Genomic DNA, 21,127 nt, shown 5'->3' on the forward strand with positions numbered 1-21,127 from the left:
GCACATTCACAGAAAAACAGATTAATAATTTAACCAGACAGCCTATTCATCTGCTCAAGTGCCCCATCTCCAACATGAGCTTTTGCCAAGCAGTTCTGAAAAAAATACACAGACAACTGTATTTTCATACAGCTGGCACCTGAGGGCCATGACAAGTGCCCAGGAGCACAGTGAAAACTGAGGAAGTTGGGGTTTTTTTTGTTTTGTTTTTTTAAAGCCAGGCTACTAAGGGTTGGGTTTTACCCCGAAACATAAGAAACTTTGGCATCTTTCATAAATTTCACCAGTGAGTCATTTCATAATTTCACTCCACTCTGTTTCACTCAGATCAGAGCATACATGTTTCCACAAGACAATCTCCAGGGCTCAGATGCTGTTTTCTTTTGATTTATCTCTCAACATGATGTAGTATGATGTGCCTAAAACACTTTACCTCTGTGAGAATCGTTGTCTCATAGGAAGGCTGATACTTCTCCTTCTCTTGGGTGGTCTTCTTTTCCATTTTTTCTCTGTCAGTCTTCTGTTTTCTGTCTGCTCCTTTAGGCTATAAGTACAAGCACAGGCTCTCCCTTATGCCAAGTATTACAAGTTTGGAGACAGAGGCCAACAGATTTATCTAATATGTTAACAAAAGCCTCCTTAAGATTTACAGGAATTCTACATATGAAATAAGATCAGATCTGCATTTTCTAGACAAAAGAATTAATCAAGCATCCCCACTGTTTCTGTACATTCACCACTAATGCCTATTGCAATTCTAAAATAGGCTGACCACAGTCCTGATATGTGATTCCAACAATTTCAGTCCATAAGTTATGCACCTCAACTGGCATTTGAACCATTTTTCCAGAAACAGGAAAGACACTGCTCACAGGAACAAAACTGGAGCAGCAGATCCCTTGAGAAAACAGGCTATGGAGAGTTTGTCGTTAAGTAGATATAGGCCTGCCATGCCCACATTAGGAGTTTCAAAGATGCTTTTTCTCTGAATCTTTTTCTCTTCCAGGTATCACAGAGACAAACTCTGCTCCAACAACAACAACAAGAAGGTATTTAAGATCTCCGCAATACAATTTTATTGTTCATGGAGGATTCAAAGAAACTGAAGACATCTCAATGTCTTGATTGCCTAGGAGCATCAAAACACATTGGATACCCTAAATAGCTCAGTATTTTTGGAGTGTTTGAGGCACAACAGACTGGCACAAGTCTTGGTGCAACACTTAAGTACACCCTGTTGAAAGTCTGGTTTTTTACTCCAATATTTGCCTCGCTCCTAGACAATCTGAAACCTTTACATGTTCTTGTGCCTTAATCTAGTTGATGACAAAGCCAAAACTCCCTCATACCTTGAACACTTTGATCTGGCAGCTTGCAGAATGCAAGTGTTCTGTGTATTCACCATTTTCATTCTGCTTAAAGGTGTCGATTTGCACCCGGAAGGGCACCCCTTTCTCTCCTCCATGTTTCCGTGGGGTAAATTCTGTGCTGATGCAATGTACCTGGCAAAACAGAAGCTGTGCTCATCTCTGGAGACAGGTGGAACCCGTGCTCATCTGAATTTCAGCTGCCTGAACATGAGGTTTTGGCTCCTCACAAAAAACTAAGAGAGGCAGAAGAGTTCATACGTTTTCATTTCTGTTCCTTTAGACATAGTAACCAGGAGAACAAGCAGAAAGAAACAGGGCAGTAGGAAAAGCATCCTTTGATTAAAGTAAATCCTTAATTCAGATTGAAAACTGCTGAAGCTCAGAATGAGAAATAGTCATGAAAGAGGAAAGTAAGGAAAACTCAAAGGTTATGAACAGTTCCTCAAGACAAAAGATATGCTTAGAAAGCAACACCAGTGTCTGAATATTTTTTAAAGGAAATCCTGGCAGTAGTAGGTAGTAATCTAACAAGTAGCCAGCAAATTGATTTAGTGAGTATCCTACAAATTCATTACAAATGATTGCCACATGAGTTAGTGACTATCATTACCATCCTTCTCTCTTGTTCATGTACTGGCTATTTTGTCTCGCCAGTTCTTTAAAAGATATCTAACCACTATGTTCACCATAGAAATAAGATTTATCTCTTACCTGAATGAATGCTGAAGCTCTCTTTGACGGATCCCAGAGAAATTCAACAGTGTTCAACTGGGTCGGGCTAGCCCTGGGATCCAAGATACCAACTGACAGCGGGATATCTGTAGAAGAAAACCCCTAAAATTTTAAAAATATTAAATTGAAGAAGAGAAAGCATTTCCACACAATCAGAACATGCATGTGAAAGCGAAGCCACCAAAGACATATCTACTTGGGACCTACAGTGCTAGATCTCCTTCCCTCCCAAAGACATGGAGGATTCTTTAAAAGCCTGAAGACACATGCAAACTCTCCACACACCACTCATGTCCCCAGCACTGCAGAGGTGCCACAAGGAAATAGTCTCACCTATATCAAGGATGCGGTCCCCAGGCCGGCTCCACCTCCAGCCCTCCAGCTGCTGATGCTCTGTGTACTGCAGGCGGCGGTCGTGGAAAACGACACGGATTATACTCTGTCAAAAAAAGACAGCAATGTCAACAATGTCATCCAGAACCCTATCTCAAGATGACTTTGGTTTTCCAGAGTAGAAGCAAAAGCTGATCTGTTATGCTTCTCACCCCCGTTCACGAGGAGAGTAGAAGGGTCCACCTAAGAGACCCATTATAACTGTGTGTATGAAATTCCTAAGGGACCCCTGAGAGAGAAACACTTATCCCTTCATAGGGCACATCTTACAGGAGTAACACAGCCCTGTGCAGCTTTCTGGGATTCACTCTGGAAGCACTATAGCAATGTCCACCTAATCTTAGGTGTCATGGCATGTAAACATCACTATACTGCCTCAACACCCAAAAAGGCTCATATGGGGGCCATATTTAATATGTCTGTACCATGTCCCAACCCCAGTATATCCCATTCTGATTTGCAAATGTGGAAGCCAGCTCACCTGTCCCTGCACCAACGGAGCTGACATGTCCAAACATCTTGTCAGTGGGAATTGAACTTGATTCCAGCCATTAAGAGCCAGTCATTGGATTTGCCCCAGAGTAGTTAAACAAAGGTAGGTAGAGTAGGAAAGCCTCTGTAACAGAAGACTGGTCTGCAATGGTGCAGCCACGCCAATAACTGGAGAAAAAAGGCTGGAATAAGGGCAATTCCCCAGGGCAGACAAGTCCCAAGTACTCCTATGTTCTTTTGTATATTAAGATTGCTACACTTACGTGAGTTAATGACCCCTAACATGCCAGTTTCTCAAGCCCACACTCTTGCTGGGAACTTCCATATCAAGTAAGTGAGCAATTTTTGTCAGTTAACCTGAGAAATGCCCAAATCAAACCTTAGCTTCAAGATGCAAACAAGCCACAGTAGGAACACCTGCAAAATTGGAATCCCAATCTGCATACTACCTGAAATGGGTCAAAAGACAAATAGGGAATGGCCTAAACTTGAACAACATTTGAAAACCAAATTGGAATACAAATTTTACAGTTAGTTCCCACTTCTCAAAGGAAATCCTGAGGCAGAACAGCCAAGAATTGAAGGTTGGATCCAGAACCAGGGTCCAGACCAATGTTTTTGGATTTGAACTGTTTTGGCAATGGGGGAAACAACAGGAAAAAGTCCCCCAAACCAAATGATCAAGCTCTCTATGTTCATCATTATGCCCATTACCAAAGTAAACTGGAGCTATAAGAATCTGCCTGGCAGAACTATGTAAACACCTGGGCCCTCCATTTGTCATGTAACAACCCAGGCGTGTTGCTGCAATTCAGCAGGGAGACAAGTCTGCCTCTCCACAGCTTTGACCATGTTCACCACTGAACTTTGGGATTCCCCTGAACCCAATTTTCATAGTGAAACTCTGGGGTCATGATCACAAAAAACAGAACAAAGGTTCCCCTGAAACCCTGCAAAGCCAAGCTGCATAGTCCCATGAAACTAGCACTCAACAACTCCATCACCCCTGCTCCCACTAAAAACAATGGCAAAGTGTTTTCCATTGTCTCAGTGGGAGCAAGGTCAGGCCCTTCATTAAAGGCTGTATGTAGTAGCAGGAAGAAAAGAAATCTATATTTCTCCTTACCTTTACATATTTTGTGTTTAAATCTTGAAACTCTCCCAATTTCCTATTCTCAAGTAGACGGATTTCATAAGACTGACCTAGAGTTTAAGGAAACATTTCCAAGGTGTTTAATATGTTGTAGCAATGAGAGAGTCATGCTGGCATTTATGTGGCTGATAAAGCATACGTTTGATCAGGGAAAGCTTAGTTTTGCTAACATAATGCATTTGCCCCAGTAATCGATAGGCACTAAAGCACAGCAGAAATCTGAGGGGAAGGTTTGCCTTTGGGTAGCTAAAAGCTCTCCATTAGGGCATCAATTACAGTTGTCTCCCAGGGCTGCTACGGTTTTCTGGTCACCCTCCAAAGTCACCAGGGTGTTTGAGGCAGTTGTCCCCCCAAGCCACATGGCTGTAACAGCGCTGCCTTTGTCTGTCCCTTCTGCTAAAGCAATTCTGCCAAAGCAATGTTGTGTGAAGAGATGCTGGCACAACAGGTCAGAGAACGATTCTGTAGGGATGGCAGCTGGGGAAAATCTTGCCTTCTTCAGGGAGCAGTCAGGCCTGTAAGGTGTTCTGGTGAACCACAAAAGCAAAATTTGTTTCCTAAGGCCTGGAGAGTCTCTGCCAAGGGCATAAATACTCCTTCAGATGTGTGTGGAGGCAGCAATAGGTATAACAGCATGTGCAAGGACCAGTTCCAGGAAGGGAATTCACACTCCATCACCCAACCACCACCCTCACACAAGGAATTTAGGCAGCTCAACAGAATTCAGCTAACTGGTTTATGAAAAAACATCTTTTCAAGGCTGACAAAGGAGACTGATGTCTCAATATCTTACACACAGAAATGACTAAGACAAGTACAAAAGCTCATTGTACTACACTGAGTCTTTACAATAAACCTGCAACCAGTACCAAGGCAGGATAGGATCATTAGGATTAATGGAGCATATGTGTACCTTATAACTAGCTTTTCTTGTTCATCTTGCTATCCTCCCTTTTCCTGAAAAATGCACAGGTATGACAAGGCAGGCACCAATGGGGAGATCAGTTTGGTTTTTCTGGCTAAACCAGTGTCCCTGCGGAACTTGCCCTGCAGAAAACTGCAAAGCAGATCTATCTCCCTCTAAGCAGCTTCTACCAGCAGAGACAAAAATGCTAAATTTTTGGATCTGGATAGAGAATTGCAAGACTTATGACAGCAGATATGTCAGAGAGGCAGACAGACTTTGAGAATCTCACCCACATGAGTATAGACCATATTCACAGAGCAGAGAGATAATTGTGCTTATTCAGCTGGCTGGCAGATAGGAAAAGGAAAAAAAAGGAAGGACAGGAGAGGCCATACTGAAGCCCCAAATATTTGCACAATAGCCCTACTGATGTTAGTAGGAGTTCTGCAAACAGGAAATGACCCTTGAATCCAGCAAGTGACTTACGGCATGGGGGGAGCAGAGAATAAACCATATGATGTACCAAAATAACCATGGAAACATGCAGTAATCTTAACACATCTCTTGGCACATAAGTAAAACAAAATTACAACAGTGACCTGCTTTTGAAGGCTGCTGGACAACAAAAGTGGATTTTGTAAACCAGAGCCCTGAAATTGAGGTTTTCCACACTTAAAGTCACAAGACTTTCTAATGTTCCCACTGATACTTGTTAATGTTGTTCACCTGGCAAATTTCAGAGATATGTACACAATCAACACTGTTATATTAACGTTAAAAAAAAAAAGGTTTAAAAAATGGGTTTTCTCTCAGAATCATAGAAAAAAGACCCTTTAGACCATCAAGTCCAACATTAACCTAGGAATGCCAGGTCCAGCACTAAAACACAGTAACACATCTGCTGCACTATGTACCTGTATGTGCTGTACATGTTTATCCATGTTGTATGAATAGGCTGCTCAGTGGTTCAGTCTGGAGATACACTTCACCAGCTACAGAGTGATATAGTTCATCATCTCAAACACACCTACACAGCCAAACATCTCTTGTACTTACAGGTCATTCCCATGCAAATATGAGGCTAATTAATCATTATAGAAGATTAATTTTGGTTTTGAAAGCAAGAGACAGTAAAATACATTTGTGACTGTACTCAGGGGTAACAAGGACAGCAAAATGTAGTGGTATGAGCTGTGCTATGGAGGAAGGCAATGGTCAAACCAGAAGCATTGTCAGCCATTCAGCAAATATTTCAAAAGTGAGCAGGTTTTTGGGACACCCTTGTGCACTGCTACACTCTCGCTCTTTAGCCAGCCTGATCTGATTATCATCATTTACAGTGAGACAAAAGAAAATCATGGGTATAAAAAAAAATCATCCATGTTCCTTTCAAACTAGCACCAAGCACTCAAAAACTCTGTAGTGTGCCATCTCTGATCCCTTGCATGGGACAGGGACAGAACTGCAGCCTGGCAGGCAGTGGGCACCACACATCTCCACCTGACAGGAGTGATTCACCTTGGAAGGACTCAGAAACAGACCCTGCAGACCAGTGAAAAAGAAACTGCAGTGTAGACAGAGTTAATATTAAACAGAAAGCCAAAGAGGAAATAACATGCTTTGATGAAAGATATATGGGTCATCTGATGGAAGCTCTGGAATGCAGTTTATGCCATGCAAAGCTTCAATCAAAATGGTATTTTATGCTAACTGCTTTCCCCTTGAACTCTGAATGTTTAACTTGACTTGCTACATGATTATCAAACAAGACTGCTCCCAGCCAAGCTTCAGAAAACATGAAGGTTTTTCCCCATTCTGCAAAACTGTCAGTGAGAATTTGGTCCCAATTCCTTCCTCAAAGTTCCCTTACATATCCATCTTCTGGTAGTGGTTTTTAATTTATTCCCCTTAAAGCTTTCCAGCAAATTCGTTGCTTTGTGGCTTATGGTACCCAGAATTTATTAGCATGGACAGCATTCAGATACTGGCACTTTTATAGAACCAAACTGCTTGGATTATACTTTTTCCTTGAAAAATACCTTCCAAACATTGTTCACCCTATATTTTCCACCACTGCTAACAGCAAAACTCCTGAAATGGTGAATTACAATCTCATCCCTACAATTATTACTGTAGAGAAAAAGGGCTCTGAAGAATGACCGCCTGGATGTTGGAAAACAAATTCCCTTTGTAAAATAAAGCAAAGAATAGCAATCTAACCTGAAGAAAGCTGAACTCCCCCTGGTGTCAAGGAGGGCAAAGAAGTCACACAAGATTCACAGATCATTTATGAATCCTGCATCGCTGACTCACCAGCACGAGCAGGCACACACTGACTGCTTTCTGCTAAAACTACATCAGTAACAGATCATTCTTGGTCAGGTAACCAAATCTGTAAAGGAACATGTCTGGAAGTGTGACTAAACAATCTGCATTTCCAGTTCCCAAGTCAGACTACAACTAGCTAAGCTCAAAACAAAGCTGAAATACAGAGTTCCCCCTTACTGAGTCTTCCCACCTGTCTCAGATTAGTACAAGTCAGACTACAACTTTCCAAGTCAATATGCATTGTTAAAATGGAGACAGGAGCAGAGGATACCAGTGCTGAGACTACAGTGATTTGATTGAATAGCCCAGGCCAGGTCTAATAGTGGACACAAGCACAGGGGCACCTAAAGCACTTCTGCTACCACCTGAAATGGACACTTTGCAACAATCCCCAGCACAGCTGATGCTGCAGCAGCCTCCTGCACATCTGTGTGACCCAGTGCTCACTCACCACAATCCTTCTTCCCTACCTCAGGCAGAGAAGAGGACAGTAATAAATATTCAGAAAATCATAGCACATTCCTGAGATGCAGTTTGTGTCCCAACTTCATTGAAAGCTTCAGGGGCACGAACAAAAACTCAGGCAGGTGATGATATACTGTAATTTCTATTTTAAACAGACATTCTCTGGGCAACAGCAAATTTAGGTAATCTCCTCCTAGCCTAGAGTTTGAGCAACTCACCTTACAAACAATGTAGTACCCACCCAAGTCCAGAGAGTTCCTGCATCACAATTCATGAAGCAATTCCACCTATCTGTAGGAGGATTTATAGATTGCTTACCTTTTCAAACTTGCATTGTCTTTGATAATTAATACGCATTAAATGTGGGCATGACCATGCAGAAAAGTCAAGCACTTTACAGATAAAAAATAATTTAGTTCACCACAAGAATGAGTTCACCTGTTTGAAGTTAACAGCATACTGAGTTCCATGGAATTTAGACAGCCATCAGAAATTTTAGGTAATTTCTGAATATAAAAGATTATCACCATTTTATGCTCCAAGTTACACTTTGTCCAAATGTTATTTACTATACCACCACAATATCCTATTTGCCTTTCTTTGTTTTGGTGTTACATTTCAAGGGCCACTTGCACTATGCATTTTGTGGTTTTCTGCACAATACACCAATACAATAAACTAATTTCCAATTAGGATGCTGATGTTTCAGGCTGATATGACTCGGGCCTTACTTAATCTAACAAAGTAGCCTTTCCAAAAATTAATTAAACCCTAACCTTTGAATAAGCAATATCCCCAACAAAAGTCTGTGAAAAAGGGAAAAAAAAAAAAAAACAAAAAAACAACCCAACAGAGACTCCTCTTCCTCAGAATGGATCCACACAGCACCAGACAGAACCAGCCTGGAAACTGTTTGATTATTAAGCCAAGCCAATAAAAATTCCATTTAGCAACTTTATATGGACATCCTAAAGAGTGCACAGATAAAGGTAAAGGAATGCTGACAGTCAAATGCACGATGCAGAAAGAGGGGGAGAGAAAAAAAGCAAGCATTTATCATACCAAACCAAAGCACAACCAGCAGGCAGGAGGACCACCTTTGAAACAGCCAAACACAACTATTCAGGGCATCAGGCACACACAAAGATTTTTCTGACAAGAAAGATTCATGAACCCTCAGGATAAACAGACAAGAGCAGCAGAGCTGGCATGTGAACTTGCATGCTTGATGACACACACCTTTTTAAGCCAGTCACAAGCAAAAATAAAAATTAGCATAAGACTTGCTCAAGTGATCCATGTGTGGACACTCCACAGGACAAGAAGCAAAAGCAGAACCCTCAATCCATGAACCACAAATGACAGTGGATATTCTGCAGTTGCTTACTGCAGCCTCATTTGACAAGATGCTGTAGATGTTTATCCAGTGGATATTATGAATTCACCAGCTACACAATAGGCCACCCTGGAAGTTCCCACTATGCTAGGAACATGGAAATCCTGCAAAGGAGGACAAGCTGTGGGCCAGGAAATGCAAAAGGAACACTAGAGTCATTCTGACACTGCAGGCCCATCTTGCCCCACATCCCATCTTCAACACAGCAGCCAGACATGGAGCAGGGTCAATACAGCCAGCCTCTGACTCCTTGCCATATCTTCTGTTTCTGGCATTCAGTGTCCAGATTGCATCTACATTAGGGCTGCCCACTCATGACCAATGCTCATTAACTCTTTGGTGTGGTCTCCTTCTGAATCTGCCTGTACTGTGGCAATCAGAACCACAACTTACACGTGCCTTTAGCACTGACTGTGGGCCTTCATCTGCCTCCTCCCTTGCACAAAGGCCCCTTAGCTCCACCGTGTTTTGGTACCCAAGAGTTCAATACTGAGGATTCCTGCTCTGCTTGCCCCTACCAACAGGGCAGCAATGCTACAGGAACAAACACAGCACATCAATTCATCTCCTAATTTTACCACCACACCACAGAGCTTCACTGTCATCATGGCGCTTTTATGTTTTTCCTCCTTTTACAATGTGCCCCCAACTCAAGGGGGTTTTTCATGCCCCTTTTTCTATTTCCCTACTTCTTTCTTATGGGAAAGCCAAAGAGCTGCCTTGGAGCCAAGTTTGCTACAGGAAAATTTCACTGCTTATTTACTATATGGACGTTTTTCTGAGTCCTACTCTCCACAGATTTTTGAAGACAGTCTATTCTACAGTGGTGACACTTCATAGCTAACAGGCACTAACAGAAATACTCCTCATTTACAATGGTTTCCACTCAAGAGAGGGAGGTGCATTTAAATCCCCAATGAATACAGACTCACTTTGAATCAAGGACACAAAACAAGCCAGCAGACACAAAAACATGTCAAGTTGCTAACTTCACTGTGGGCACTTGGGTTTCTTTTGCATACACTTGATTCACTTGATCTCACCTAATCTAAATCATGTTATAAACTTTGATTTTTGATACAAATTAATCAGTGAAGAAACTATGGACCTCCAATAGAAAGCTGAAAAAATACCTACCCTGTGAAAATAATTTCTTTCCACTTCTCTAGCATGTACTTGAAACACTCAGGATTATCTTGGTCACATCTGTCCAGCTCAGAAAACCTCAGCCCTCTCTGTGTAAGTAAAAAATACAGGTTTTTTCTGGTTTCAACCTGTTTTAAGTCAATTTGAACAACAGGTTTTATAGCTCTGAAGGAGTAGCTTTGTGTAATATTTACTTGAGTTTCAGATAACCAAAAAGAATGGTCCTGGGTGAAGGTGCTGACGAGGGATGCTGAAGAGCTGAGTATGAATCCTGACCCCACTTAGCACCTCCCTTAGATGCCCTCGGGTTAAGTCCCATCCTTCACCACATTTCTGCAATAGGAAACTGGGAGAGTCAAGCCCCACTCCCACCGTGGCTGCTACCACAGGGCAGGGAAGGAGATGGGATCAAAGCTAACTGTACCTTCCACACCAGCCACAAATGTGGCACTAGTGAGGAATCTCACTGCTTGCTGTCTAGTTTCAGGAACACATATTAAATGCTTGGTAGGAAGCAAATGGGAAAAATAAGGTGGTTTTTTTCTCTCTACCTCTTCAGGGAGAAAAAATTTATTCTCTTATAAAAATGTATATTACTCCTACAAAAACATCTAATCAGGTCAAACATACAGTATTTCTCAAGCTTCTTACTTGCTACTTAAAATGTGATCTTTTAGGACACAAATTAGAGGAAGCTAATTGGAAAATTTCTACATCGTCACACATTGACAGTAACATTCACACAAACATCAAATCCTGTAAAATCACAGGCAAAAAATTCTCTGTCATAATTAAAGGAATCTCACATACAGATAATGGGGTAAAGTAAAAAAAAAAAAGTGGAATAGAAGCAAAAATCTTCCCAATATTTTCATACTTTACAGTACACTCTGAGGAACTTCTGAGCACTCCCTTTTTTCACAGATATTGAAGACTTATGGGGGAACAAAACGCAGTCTAGGGGCTTCCAGTAGGAGCTGTGCACAGGCTACAATCCAGCAAGTTCACAATCTCATTTGAATTTCATCCAGATGCTAGCAACAGAAGAAAGGATTACAAGAAGAATAGAAAACAGCCTCTTGGTTAAAAGACAACTGAGATTCTAGCTTCCTAGGGACAACAGAAGTCAGATGCTCTACTTACGCAGAGGTGCCCTGTCATCTGAAGCAAGATTCATAGTGAGCTTTGGGATGGTGTGGTTTGGAGACAGGGTTGTTTATCCTGGGCTGCCAAGTGAAGACAGAGCTGCCAAACATATGGGGAAATTGCTTCTAGCACAATTAATGGCTTCAGCTGAGACACCAGAACCTACTCAGAGCTGTCTTCAAAGTCAGGCAGGAGACAAATTCCTTCTCCAAAGATGAAGAACCAAAAACACCAAAAGCCACTTTCAGAAATGGGAAACACAAATTAGCTTTGTTAGCCATTTCATTTTTTAAGCCATCCAAACCCAAGAACAGAGTGGAAAGGGGTCAAGTAGCAGTATGGCACCTCATAAGAATTAGGGAAAAAAGATGCATGGGTGGGTGAGCAGGAACCAGGGAGCACCTGGTACTCACAGTCTCAATGACACAAAGCCACTGTTGTGTCTGTGATCTCAGGCAAGGGTGGAACATTTGTCCACATGGGAGAAGGTACCAGCAAGAGAGTACTCACACATGCCCAGGGCCTGGTCAGTGACTGTTAGGAAAAGAGGTAGTTCCTATCACAGGACAAAGAAAACATATCACCATAAACAGAGCTATAATTAAACCACAAGCACACCCAGCCAGAGCTGGTCACTCAGCCTTCTCTACACTTAATTTAGGCAAATAAAGAACTGTTCCAGGAAAAGTACAAACATACAGGCAGTTGTGACCCCATAAAAACTCAATTACGTATGAGTTAACGTCAATATAAAACAGCTTTTTTCATTTACTGTAAATCTCAGTGTTTAAAACTGAGTTCTCTGGCTGTAGAAGATTAGACAGCCAAATTTGAACTTTAGACTTTTTAAGGGAGGCAAAGGTTCTCTCTTGCCTCCTGCTGTAAGCAATTTCATCTCCTACCCAAACAATTAGGAATGTACTCCAAAGCATCCTCTTCAGCTGTTCCTTGCCCAGTGCTTCCTGCAACTTTCTATGGAGAAGCAGCCCCATCACATCTGCAGTTGAGCTGAGGCAGGACAACACCCAACAGATTTTAAAAGCATCATTTAAAATCTACCAGTCTATGCCCACAGATCTTGAACCTGGACACATGCCTTGGCACCCTGGGGTTGAAATTTGGGGCCCTTGTTTAGATGTGACCCAGACTCAAACTAAGTCCATCATTAGGTTTATGAGGCATCATTTGCTAATGCACCTCTACAGCAACATTCCAGTATCACAGGTTCTCTCAGATATTAGTGGTTTTTCCCTCATGGCTTGGGTTTTTGGCTTGTTTGTTTTCTGAACCATCGAGGACTGACACTAAGGGTGACTCCAAGAAGACACCATAAAGCAGAGGTGTCCAGCCTTCCAAACCCTAACCAGCTGTACACTAAAATCTTTGCACAGCCAAGAACCACAAGTCACATAGTGCAGATCGGGAGAGCTGAACGGAGCCCAAGAAAACTTCACAGGCAGATGACGGCAAATTACTCTGAAGTACCACTGGGACACTGGGCTGGATTTCTCACACAGCCTGCTCTCAGTGACCCTCTGCCACCAAACTCAGCCTCCCTCTATTTGAGCTAACATCTGAGGTTCTGAGCCAGCCCAATGCCGGTCATGAAATAAAATCATGACTTGAACAGCTCACAGTCCACATGTGGTTTTGGCACTACATGCTGATTCCCTTGGGCAATGACTTTCAGGTTTTTGTGATTTTTGACATTTTGTTTTTTAAAAAGAATTACTTTATTTCCTCACATTTATTAGCATTCAGATCTACTGTACACAGCGTTTGTTTCTTCCACATTCCTCCTGCCGCAATTTCTGGAACCACCTTTCATTGCTTCCATTTCTGTCCAAGTTTGAAACTGGTTTCAACCAGCCATGGTCAAACCACACCCCATATGACTGCAGACCATGGAATATGCACTGCATCAAGCCATCTTGCCGAAGCAGTGGTTTGTAATATGGTTGCTGGTTGATTCTTTGTCTTAAAATCCCTATCCACAAGAGACATTGAAAAAGTGCTAAAAGGCAGGCTAGTTCCAGAAACGTTAGGATGTTTGTGCTGCAAGACTTCTGGACAGTGTAGTTCTGTTGACAGATGTGATCCCTGACCAAAGGAGTAATGCCAGCAGCAGCTTCCAGTGCAAGGACAGCACCTTTACCAGTCTCATGGATTGAAGGTGGAGTGGTATTGAGACACCATACTAATAAGCCTGTACTTTGTCCCATCAGGAGGATGAGCAATCCTCCTGAGATCCAGAGTAAAGATCTCTTAACTGCCCTAAGGACCAGCAAATTAATCCTGCATTCAATTTGGCTCCAGTTTCCCAAGGCATGTGGGAAGGCAGGGGGGAAAGAGATCAGGAAAGACAAGTGTAATGAGTCAGTCTTTGGAAACCAAACTACAGATTTGACTCTAGTTACCTCATTTACAGGCTGGTGGTTCTAGAGTTGTGGCCAGAGAGCACTCATGGTTTCAAACTGGAACAGATAAACTTGGGACTCTGCCACTGCTGAATGTCCCCAAGTCAACTTAACAGCTAAGCTCACTCCGTTATGCTCCCTCTCAAATGCTCCCCCTGCCCTTGGTGAAAACACTGGTTTCTGGTTTCCAGCTCCAGAGTCCTCTCAGCCTCATCTCTGGGAAGAGTCCAGGCCAAAGACCTCTTCCTCCTCAACACAATGACCACCCCTGTGGTCAATCCTGCAAGTAACAAGGCTTAAGAGAAGCCATTATGCTCCACAAGCCTGGAGCCCTCTCCCACCTGTACACAAACAGCCACTGGACAGTCCTCCTTCCTAGCCCACATGAAGTCTTCTCAGATCTCACATGAAACTCTCCACTGATTCCTCTTCTATCTCTGCTATGCAACTGGCCTTCAGTTTGCAACCCAGCACTTCCAGCTTTCCACAGCCCACAGGTCAGGTCTGACAGAGCTTTCTTCCATGCAGTTCTGCATATGGGCATTCCTGATCTGGTCCACTCACCACCACTAAGCCAGTAACAGGTGGAGAATGCGTTTCAGGGCAGGAAGCAGAGCTGTTTCAGAATGACAAAAAGTCAGTAACTGAGTGGTGAAAAATTGAGAAGGAACATTTGAACAGCAAGCAGCAAGAATCACCCAGGAAGCAGAAAACCCTAAACCCTTTACTCACAGTTTGGGAAAGTAACCACACTGGATGTGAACTGCTTTCCTGGTGCTTGGGCAGTCACTATGTCTTTGTATCTACCTTACTACAAAGCCAACTGACACAGGCAGGGCAGAGGGGATATTCATTAATGAAGTTACCCATTTGCTACAGTAATCCATCACAACACTCAAGGGAAGTCTTATGTAATAGCACTTGGCCAATCCATGATAAACACAGAGAGAGGTTAAGGTGCAAGACGAGTCCCTTTCCTTACAGCCAGCACAAGCTGATAAGGTGTAGGGGAATGGTTTTAAATTGCTTCACAAGATGGCTGTGGCATTGTAGCTGGGTCACAGTGCTTTGGAGTCAGCCAGTTCTTCTCCCATGCCACAAAGCATTGGTTCCAGAAACCTCAGCTGCCTCGAGGTCCCCTTCATGCATCTTCTCAAGCTCAGAGAACATAACTCTACTAAAGGGGAATAATTTTCTGATAGAGCCTTTAAATCCTCATCCCTTTTTTAACCCATAGCAATGCTCTCCAACAGCCCATTAAAAGAAACTAGACACTCCAGCTTCCCAACTCTGCCCAGCTCCTGCCAGCCTCATCCCTGCTTTGTTCCTCCAGGCCTGCCCAGCTTCACGCTCTTCAGGGTGTATTCTGCAAACACACATCCCACCCTGAGGGATGAAGGACAGATTATATCCAAGAAATGCCAATGAGGCAGGAAGCAGTGTCAAGACTTAGCAGTAGACAACTCCTTGCAACAGTAAGCAGGACAAAGCCTATCTAAAAGGCAGTAACAGGCTTACTTTGCAAAGGAAAGCATGGACCACTCCAGTCACACAGTTGTTTTCTTTTAAACTCATGGTATTGCATTAAGAGTTGTCTAACTTTTTCCCAGCCAAGGTAACAAAGTAGGCATTGCTTCATGTATGCTAAAATATTTGGCTGTCAACAGATTTTCATTTAAAAAAAAAATAAAATCTTTTCTTCCAATACAGGAAAGAATTCTATTTCATAAGAAGATTTATCTCAATCTCACAATTGATACACCCCATTATAACCTCCTGGCATCTGCTGTGTTTAGATGAATAAACTGAGATGACACAGTCACATATCTCAAGCATCTTTTGATCCTGAGAGACAAAGCAGTGCCAGCTTATGTGACAGGAAATACCTGGTTCCTTGGGTAGAGCCTGCAGTACTTCACTGATTTTTCTGTGGAGGTTCTGTGGGTCTAGCAGCTACCAAGACAGATCCAGCAGCCAGCTGCACCTGAGGTCGGAGTCCAAGGGAGGTCGGGGCTCCGATTTCTACCAGCATGAAGAGAAACCTACCCAGGGAGGCACTCAAGTGACCACCCTACTCAGTGCATGAAGCTTAAGGAGCTGAGGCAGTATCCTGAGGCATGAGAATATTTTTAGTAAGAGGGCAGACAGCCTTCAGCTTGTTGTTAGGTCCTTTTTTACAGCCTGGCAGAAACTGAGCATAAATATTTTAACATAACCTGTACATGGAGAGGTCTGATTCTCTCAAGACCTACACACAGGACATGCTGCAAAGTGACAGCCAAACACCAACCACAAATGTATCTGCACAAATGCTGCCAAAGAGGGGGAAAGAAAAGAACACAGAAACAAAGTGTGTGTTTATCCAGGAGTATGAACTAGTCTGTGAGGTCAGCTATACAGGACCTTGCTGCACTGAACCCTGGCAACTTGTCAAGTTAGGCACTGAGCAGAGCCACACCAGCCAGCCTGTGGGAGAGATGTCACTCTGCCCAGACCTCACAGCAGCCCTTGGATACCTGCTAAACCATTCCCTGGCTATGCCCTCCAGCAGTGCCAGGGGACTTGCAGTGGTAAGAGCCCTCCCCAGTCCAAGCTGGCCCATCTGCTTCATCAGTCTGGCCTTGTGAGATGAAGGCAGGAGGCTGTACCTTAAGCTGTCTGAGATCAAGCCAGTACTTTGCCACAGGGAACTGGGCATGCTATAACACTGCCTTAACTAACAGTTAAATCAGTGGTACTTCATTATTTTAAAATAGTTGATAATCTGGTATCTAAATGCAGAAAATTAAATATTCCTCCTTTCCTCCACCCCCCTCCTATCCCTCCTTTCCCATCCCACTGCCCTCCCGGTAAGGCAAAGTATGAGATTAAATGGCATGAACTGTTCCCAGGAAATATCCTCTCCTTCCTGCAGTGCACTGCAGACCCTACCTTGGTTGAGGTAGGTCAGAGTCTCCTCGTGCAGCTTCACGGCAGGGGAGGTGGCTGTGCAGAGGACGTACTGGAAGGGGGGCAGTTTGGCATCATTCTCAGGGGACAGCTGCGGCTCTTCCTGCTTGAAGATCGGCAGCGCAAGGACATCTCTGCAATGCACAAGTTACACAGTCAGCTGCAAAGGGTTTATGGACTATCCTGCCCTCAATCTGCATTTGGTTCTCATGAGAATAACAGGGGTGGTCTCTGGAGAAACACCGGGTTAGAGTGGCTAAAAGAGGAAGAATTTGGCCTGTTTAATGTAACCAGGCAACTTCTGCATCGAGGATAGCAGCACTGCACACAATAGAACATAGCACTGGTAAAACAGAGTATGCCTGAGAATTAGTTTATAAGAAATAAATCAGATTTACTTTTAAGTTAAGCAGTCTTCTTGATGAGGAAAAAAATATAGAAAATAGATCCTTCATCCTTGTGGACATATTTGATTAAGAGTTCTCAGATGAAAACCTTTCAGAAAAAAAAAAGGCAAGAAAGGGCACTTTGAAAGCTGAATGTCAGATTAGTAAAATGTCTTCAAGTAGCAGCCAGTTGTACAAAGGAGATATTCAGGTAAATGATGGCATGAACAGCTGGATTAATTGATTTATCTCCCTGCATTCTAATAAACCTGGTCCCAAGAAACCACACAGCTCCTAAGTCAGCAGTGGGCTACCTTCGTGAATGCACACACGGGTGCCTGCGAGCAGCTTCACTGGGACCTGCACACAGCCCCGGTTCTCACTTCTCTACAAAATGTTGATAGTGACCTGCTTACTGATTTATTCCCAGGCTGATCCCAACCCACACTAATCCCCAAGCAGAACTGGTATTAACAAGGCTGAGAGCTCAACAAATGATCAGTTGATTAGTACAAAATGAGGTGTCAGGAATAAGCATCCTTATCTCAGCCTGTCTGATACTGAAGAACCACATTAGCCTTTCCTATGTCACTAACACAGCTGATCATCGTGTCCATCTACTTAAAACACTAATACCCTTCCAAATTAGGAGGATTATACTGAACACTGTGACAATTCGGAATGAGTGATTCTTTTTCTCCTCTACTTCTTCCAAATGTGCGAAGAGTTGAGATTCTCTTTACACAGGATGCAGTCCTGCTCCTTTTGACAATCCCATACACAAAATGCTCTAAGAAAAACCAACCAGCATGTCCAGGCATGCACCCTGGAAGGACATTAAGAATTTTTTCCTTGCCTGTTCAGTTAATGATCCACTCATAGCACTCACAACCTTGAAGGCTACCCAGGTCATCAGTGAAACAGCAGCAGTTTAGAGTAAACTGCTCAAGTGCCTGGTTCAAACACAGGTACTCCTGTTTATGGGAAAACAATGCCAGAGAGCAAATTGTGCCATTTCAGATGCAGAGAAAAGAAACCCATCTCTGTTTCCATTCTCTCTTCCAACCCCACGCCCTCAATACTATCAGCCACTCGAAGGCATCCAGCCCCATTTGCTTCCTGGCATTACTGACATAATCACAGCTCTTGCCTAACTGCTGCCACAGAGAGGGTTTTTTTTTTTTCCTTAGTGATGATTTACTACAGTAATGAAGTGACAGAAATGCCTGCAGTAGATTTCTGAAATAGATAGCATTGCTCCACACACATGCAGGATCTGATACGGCTCCAGAGTCATCTCACTCAGCCTGGATGCCAACATTTGCTCCTAAGGATGCCAACATTTGCTCCTAACCCCCTCATCTGCACAATGCTCTCTGAATGCCTGTGGCTTTACAGATGAGAACAGGTCAAAAACTCCAGCGCCCAAAAACTCCTACAGTTCTTCAGAAACAGTGCACAAAATCTGTCCTGGGTTTAACAGTTAGGGGTGAGGGATTTGTACATATCCTGACCTGAAACAGTTGAGAAATTTAGGCAAGGGGAAGTCTAAATTTAAATACATATTTCACATCAGGTTCTTCGCACCCCTGCACCTCTCAGCACAGCTGTCTGATGGCTGAATTCTGAAAGCATGCAGGAGTTCATGACTTGGTTTCTGAAAAGCTTCACCATATCAAAGCTCCAATAGAGCCACACAAGTTAGTCACATTTTTATTTCTAGAGCATTTGAACTAATGGGCTGTGGTATAACTGCTTCGGGTCAAGACCCTCTTAAATATTCAACCTTATTATAAGTGTTTGGAACTTTGAATGAGGTCAAAAGAATTTTTAAGTATATAAGCCATCACAACACTTATTCAACTCTTCACTTGAGTTGTAAATCAAGTATGGGAGAATCAGGCTTTTACAGTCATTCCTATCCTTAAATATAGAAAAAAAAAATTAAAAAAAAAATTTGAACTTCTTAAAATTCTCCCAGTTTTTGCCCTTATGCTACAGATTTACAGTTCTGGCCTTAAATAACTGTTAGCTTGCATACCTGGGAGAAGACAAAGTTATTTGAGAGTTCAGTCAGCTGACAGAACAGAGAGTAAAACACATACTGGGTTTTCACAAAAAAAGAATGAATATTTACAAGAACTTTTCTCTAATATCATCTTGCTTCAGCTACAAATACCACTGAGGTACAGCAGAACATACACGGATGTCTCAAATACACAGAAAGCTCTTGATCTCTGTAAAATATAACTTATACAAACTTTTCTTACTGCAACTTCAAATATTGTACCATTTCAGCTTCTTGTGCAGTCACACAAGGGGGTAAGGAAAGCCTTCAGAATGGCACTGCTCAGCAAAAAAAATGCCCCTGTAAGAAATGCATGTCTTGACACATTCTCATGGAAAGTAAATTGGCCATCCCTGCGTAAAATCCAACGGTTTTGTTCAACCTACCTTGCCTGAAACACCTAAGGGCATTGTTGCCATAAAAGTGATTGTAGGGATTTTAATCCCAGATCAAACCCACCATGTTCACTAAAGCTGAAGTTTGTTCCTGAAACACCAACAGGTCACCTCCATACCAGCAGCCCTCCTGACAGAACAGGTATCCTTCATCCCCCAGCTAGCTTCAAGCCAGCAAAAATAAGCTAATGTGTTTTCTGGCTCATTAAACGGAATTTAAATTGTGGAGTGAAGCCTGACCCAGACCTGATGATCTTGTAGAACCCCTGCTACAAATCCATGGAGTTAATCAAGCAGCCTGACCACTGTAAACACTCTCTAATAAACACAAGCACCAATGCTGATGCTCCTCTGCTAGTACCATTTCCACTGCTCTAATTAATCAGATCTGCAAGTGTAAAGCAAGAGAGAACAAGACTTTTGCCACATGCATGTTGTGAAACTGAGTTATTGACATAGAGGGAGGAGACGAAGAATCTTGTACAAAGAAACAGAAAAGCTGCCAGAAGGCAAGAATCTCCCAATATTGTATCATTTGATAATAGGAGATTATTATTTAGTCCAAAATAAAATTCCTTTGCAAGTACACTGATATGCAGCAGGAATAGTCAAGATAGCGTGTCTCCTTGAAAAGGAAGCATTATCTGCGTTCGAAGTGCTTCCCCAGACAAACTCAATGTTCTCTCAAGAGTGGTTATTTGGGGGTACATTCGAAAGTCAGGGTTCTTGGGCCACAGCCAGGGTCTCCACTGCCACAGTTCAGCAAAATCCCACTCCAGTAATCGACACCAGCAGACGGCTGAGCTTTACGTCTTCAGAAAGCAAATAATTCACAAGCACCCAGCAAAAAGGGAACTCCCAAAGTTGCCTGCTTTGACATCGTTTTGAGGGAGGAAACACGGGTTTGTGCTACACATGTCACAGACTATTGTTTAGCAGCCCTTGTACTTAAATTAGGCACATTTAATTAAACGCAACTGTGCGGAGGCAGGAAAAAGCTGGTTTAGGCAAGTTCAGAAAGTGAAATTCTGCGCTTTTCACACATCGTCCCAAAAAGCAGAGAAAGAAATCCCATCCCCAGAAAACTGGGTGCCTTCTGGAAGTGCCAGCAGGCGCTTTCCGCAGACCTCTGACAGCGCTCCGTGCCTCCTCCCCTGGAGCTACCCCAGCCCGAGGAGAGGGAACCGGGCACAAGAATACAGCAACGCCGCACAGAGCTTTCCTAACCAGGCGGTAAAAATATACATGTAAAGAAGGGAAAAGAGAAAGCAAAAAAAAGGAGAATGGTCTGTCAGGCAGAGGGAGCGGCGCGGCGGGGCACCGGCAGCGCCGCCGGGAAACCCGACGGGCGGGACGGGGGCACCCGACCCAACACCCGCCCGCG

The 21,127-nt window shown here is 43.1% G+C and overlaps 1 protein-coding gene across 1 annotated transcript in view; it reads right to left on the reverse strand.

The window, feature by feature from the left end:
• Window positions 1-21,127, reverse strand: part of TFCP2L1 (transcription factor CP2 like 1) — a 31,981-nt gene that overhangs the window by 10,585 nt on the left and 269 nt on the right. Inside the window, exons 2-7 of the mRNA XM_056496628.1 lie at window positions 16,877-17,028; window positions 4,114-4,190; window positions 2,436-2,541; window positions 2,082-2,188; window positions 1,350-1,502; window positions 434-544 (exon numbers count right to left, since the gene is read on the reverse strand). Coding sequence (XP_056352603.1) covers window positions 434-544; window positions 1,350-1,502; window positions 2,082-2,188; window positions 2,436-2,541; window positions 4,114-4,190; window positions 16,877-17,028 — 706 coding nt within the window. The remainder of the gene's footprint in view (window positions 1-433; window positions 545-1,349; window positions 1,503-2,081; window positions 2,189-2,435; window positions 2,542-4,113; window positions 4,191-16,876; window positions 17,029-21,127) is intronic.

This window comes from Oenanthe melanoleuca, chromosome 7, assembly GCF_029582105.1.
Source record: "Oenanthe melanoleuca isolate GR-GAL-2019-014 chromosome 7, OMel1.0, whole genome shotgun sequence".
NCBI lineage: Eukaryota > Metazoa > Chordata > Aves > Passeriformes > Muscicapidae > Oenanthe > Oenanthe melanoleuca.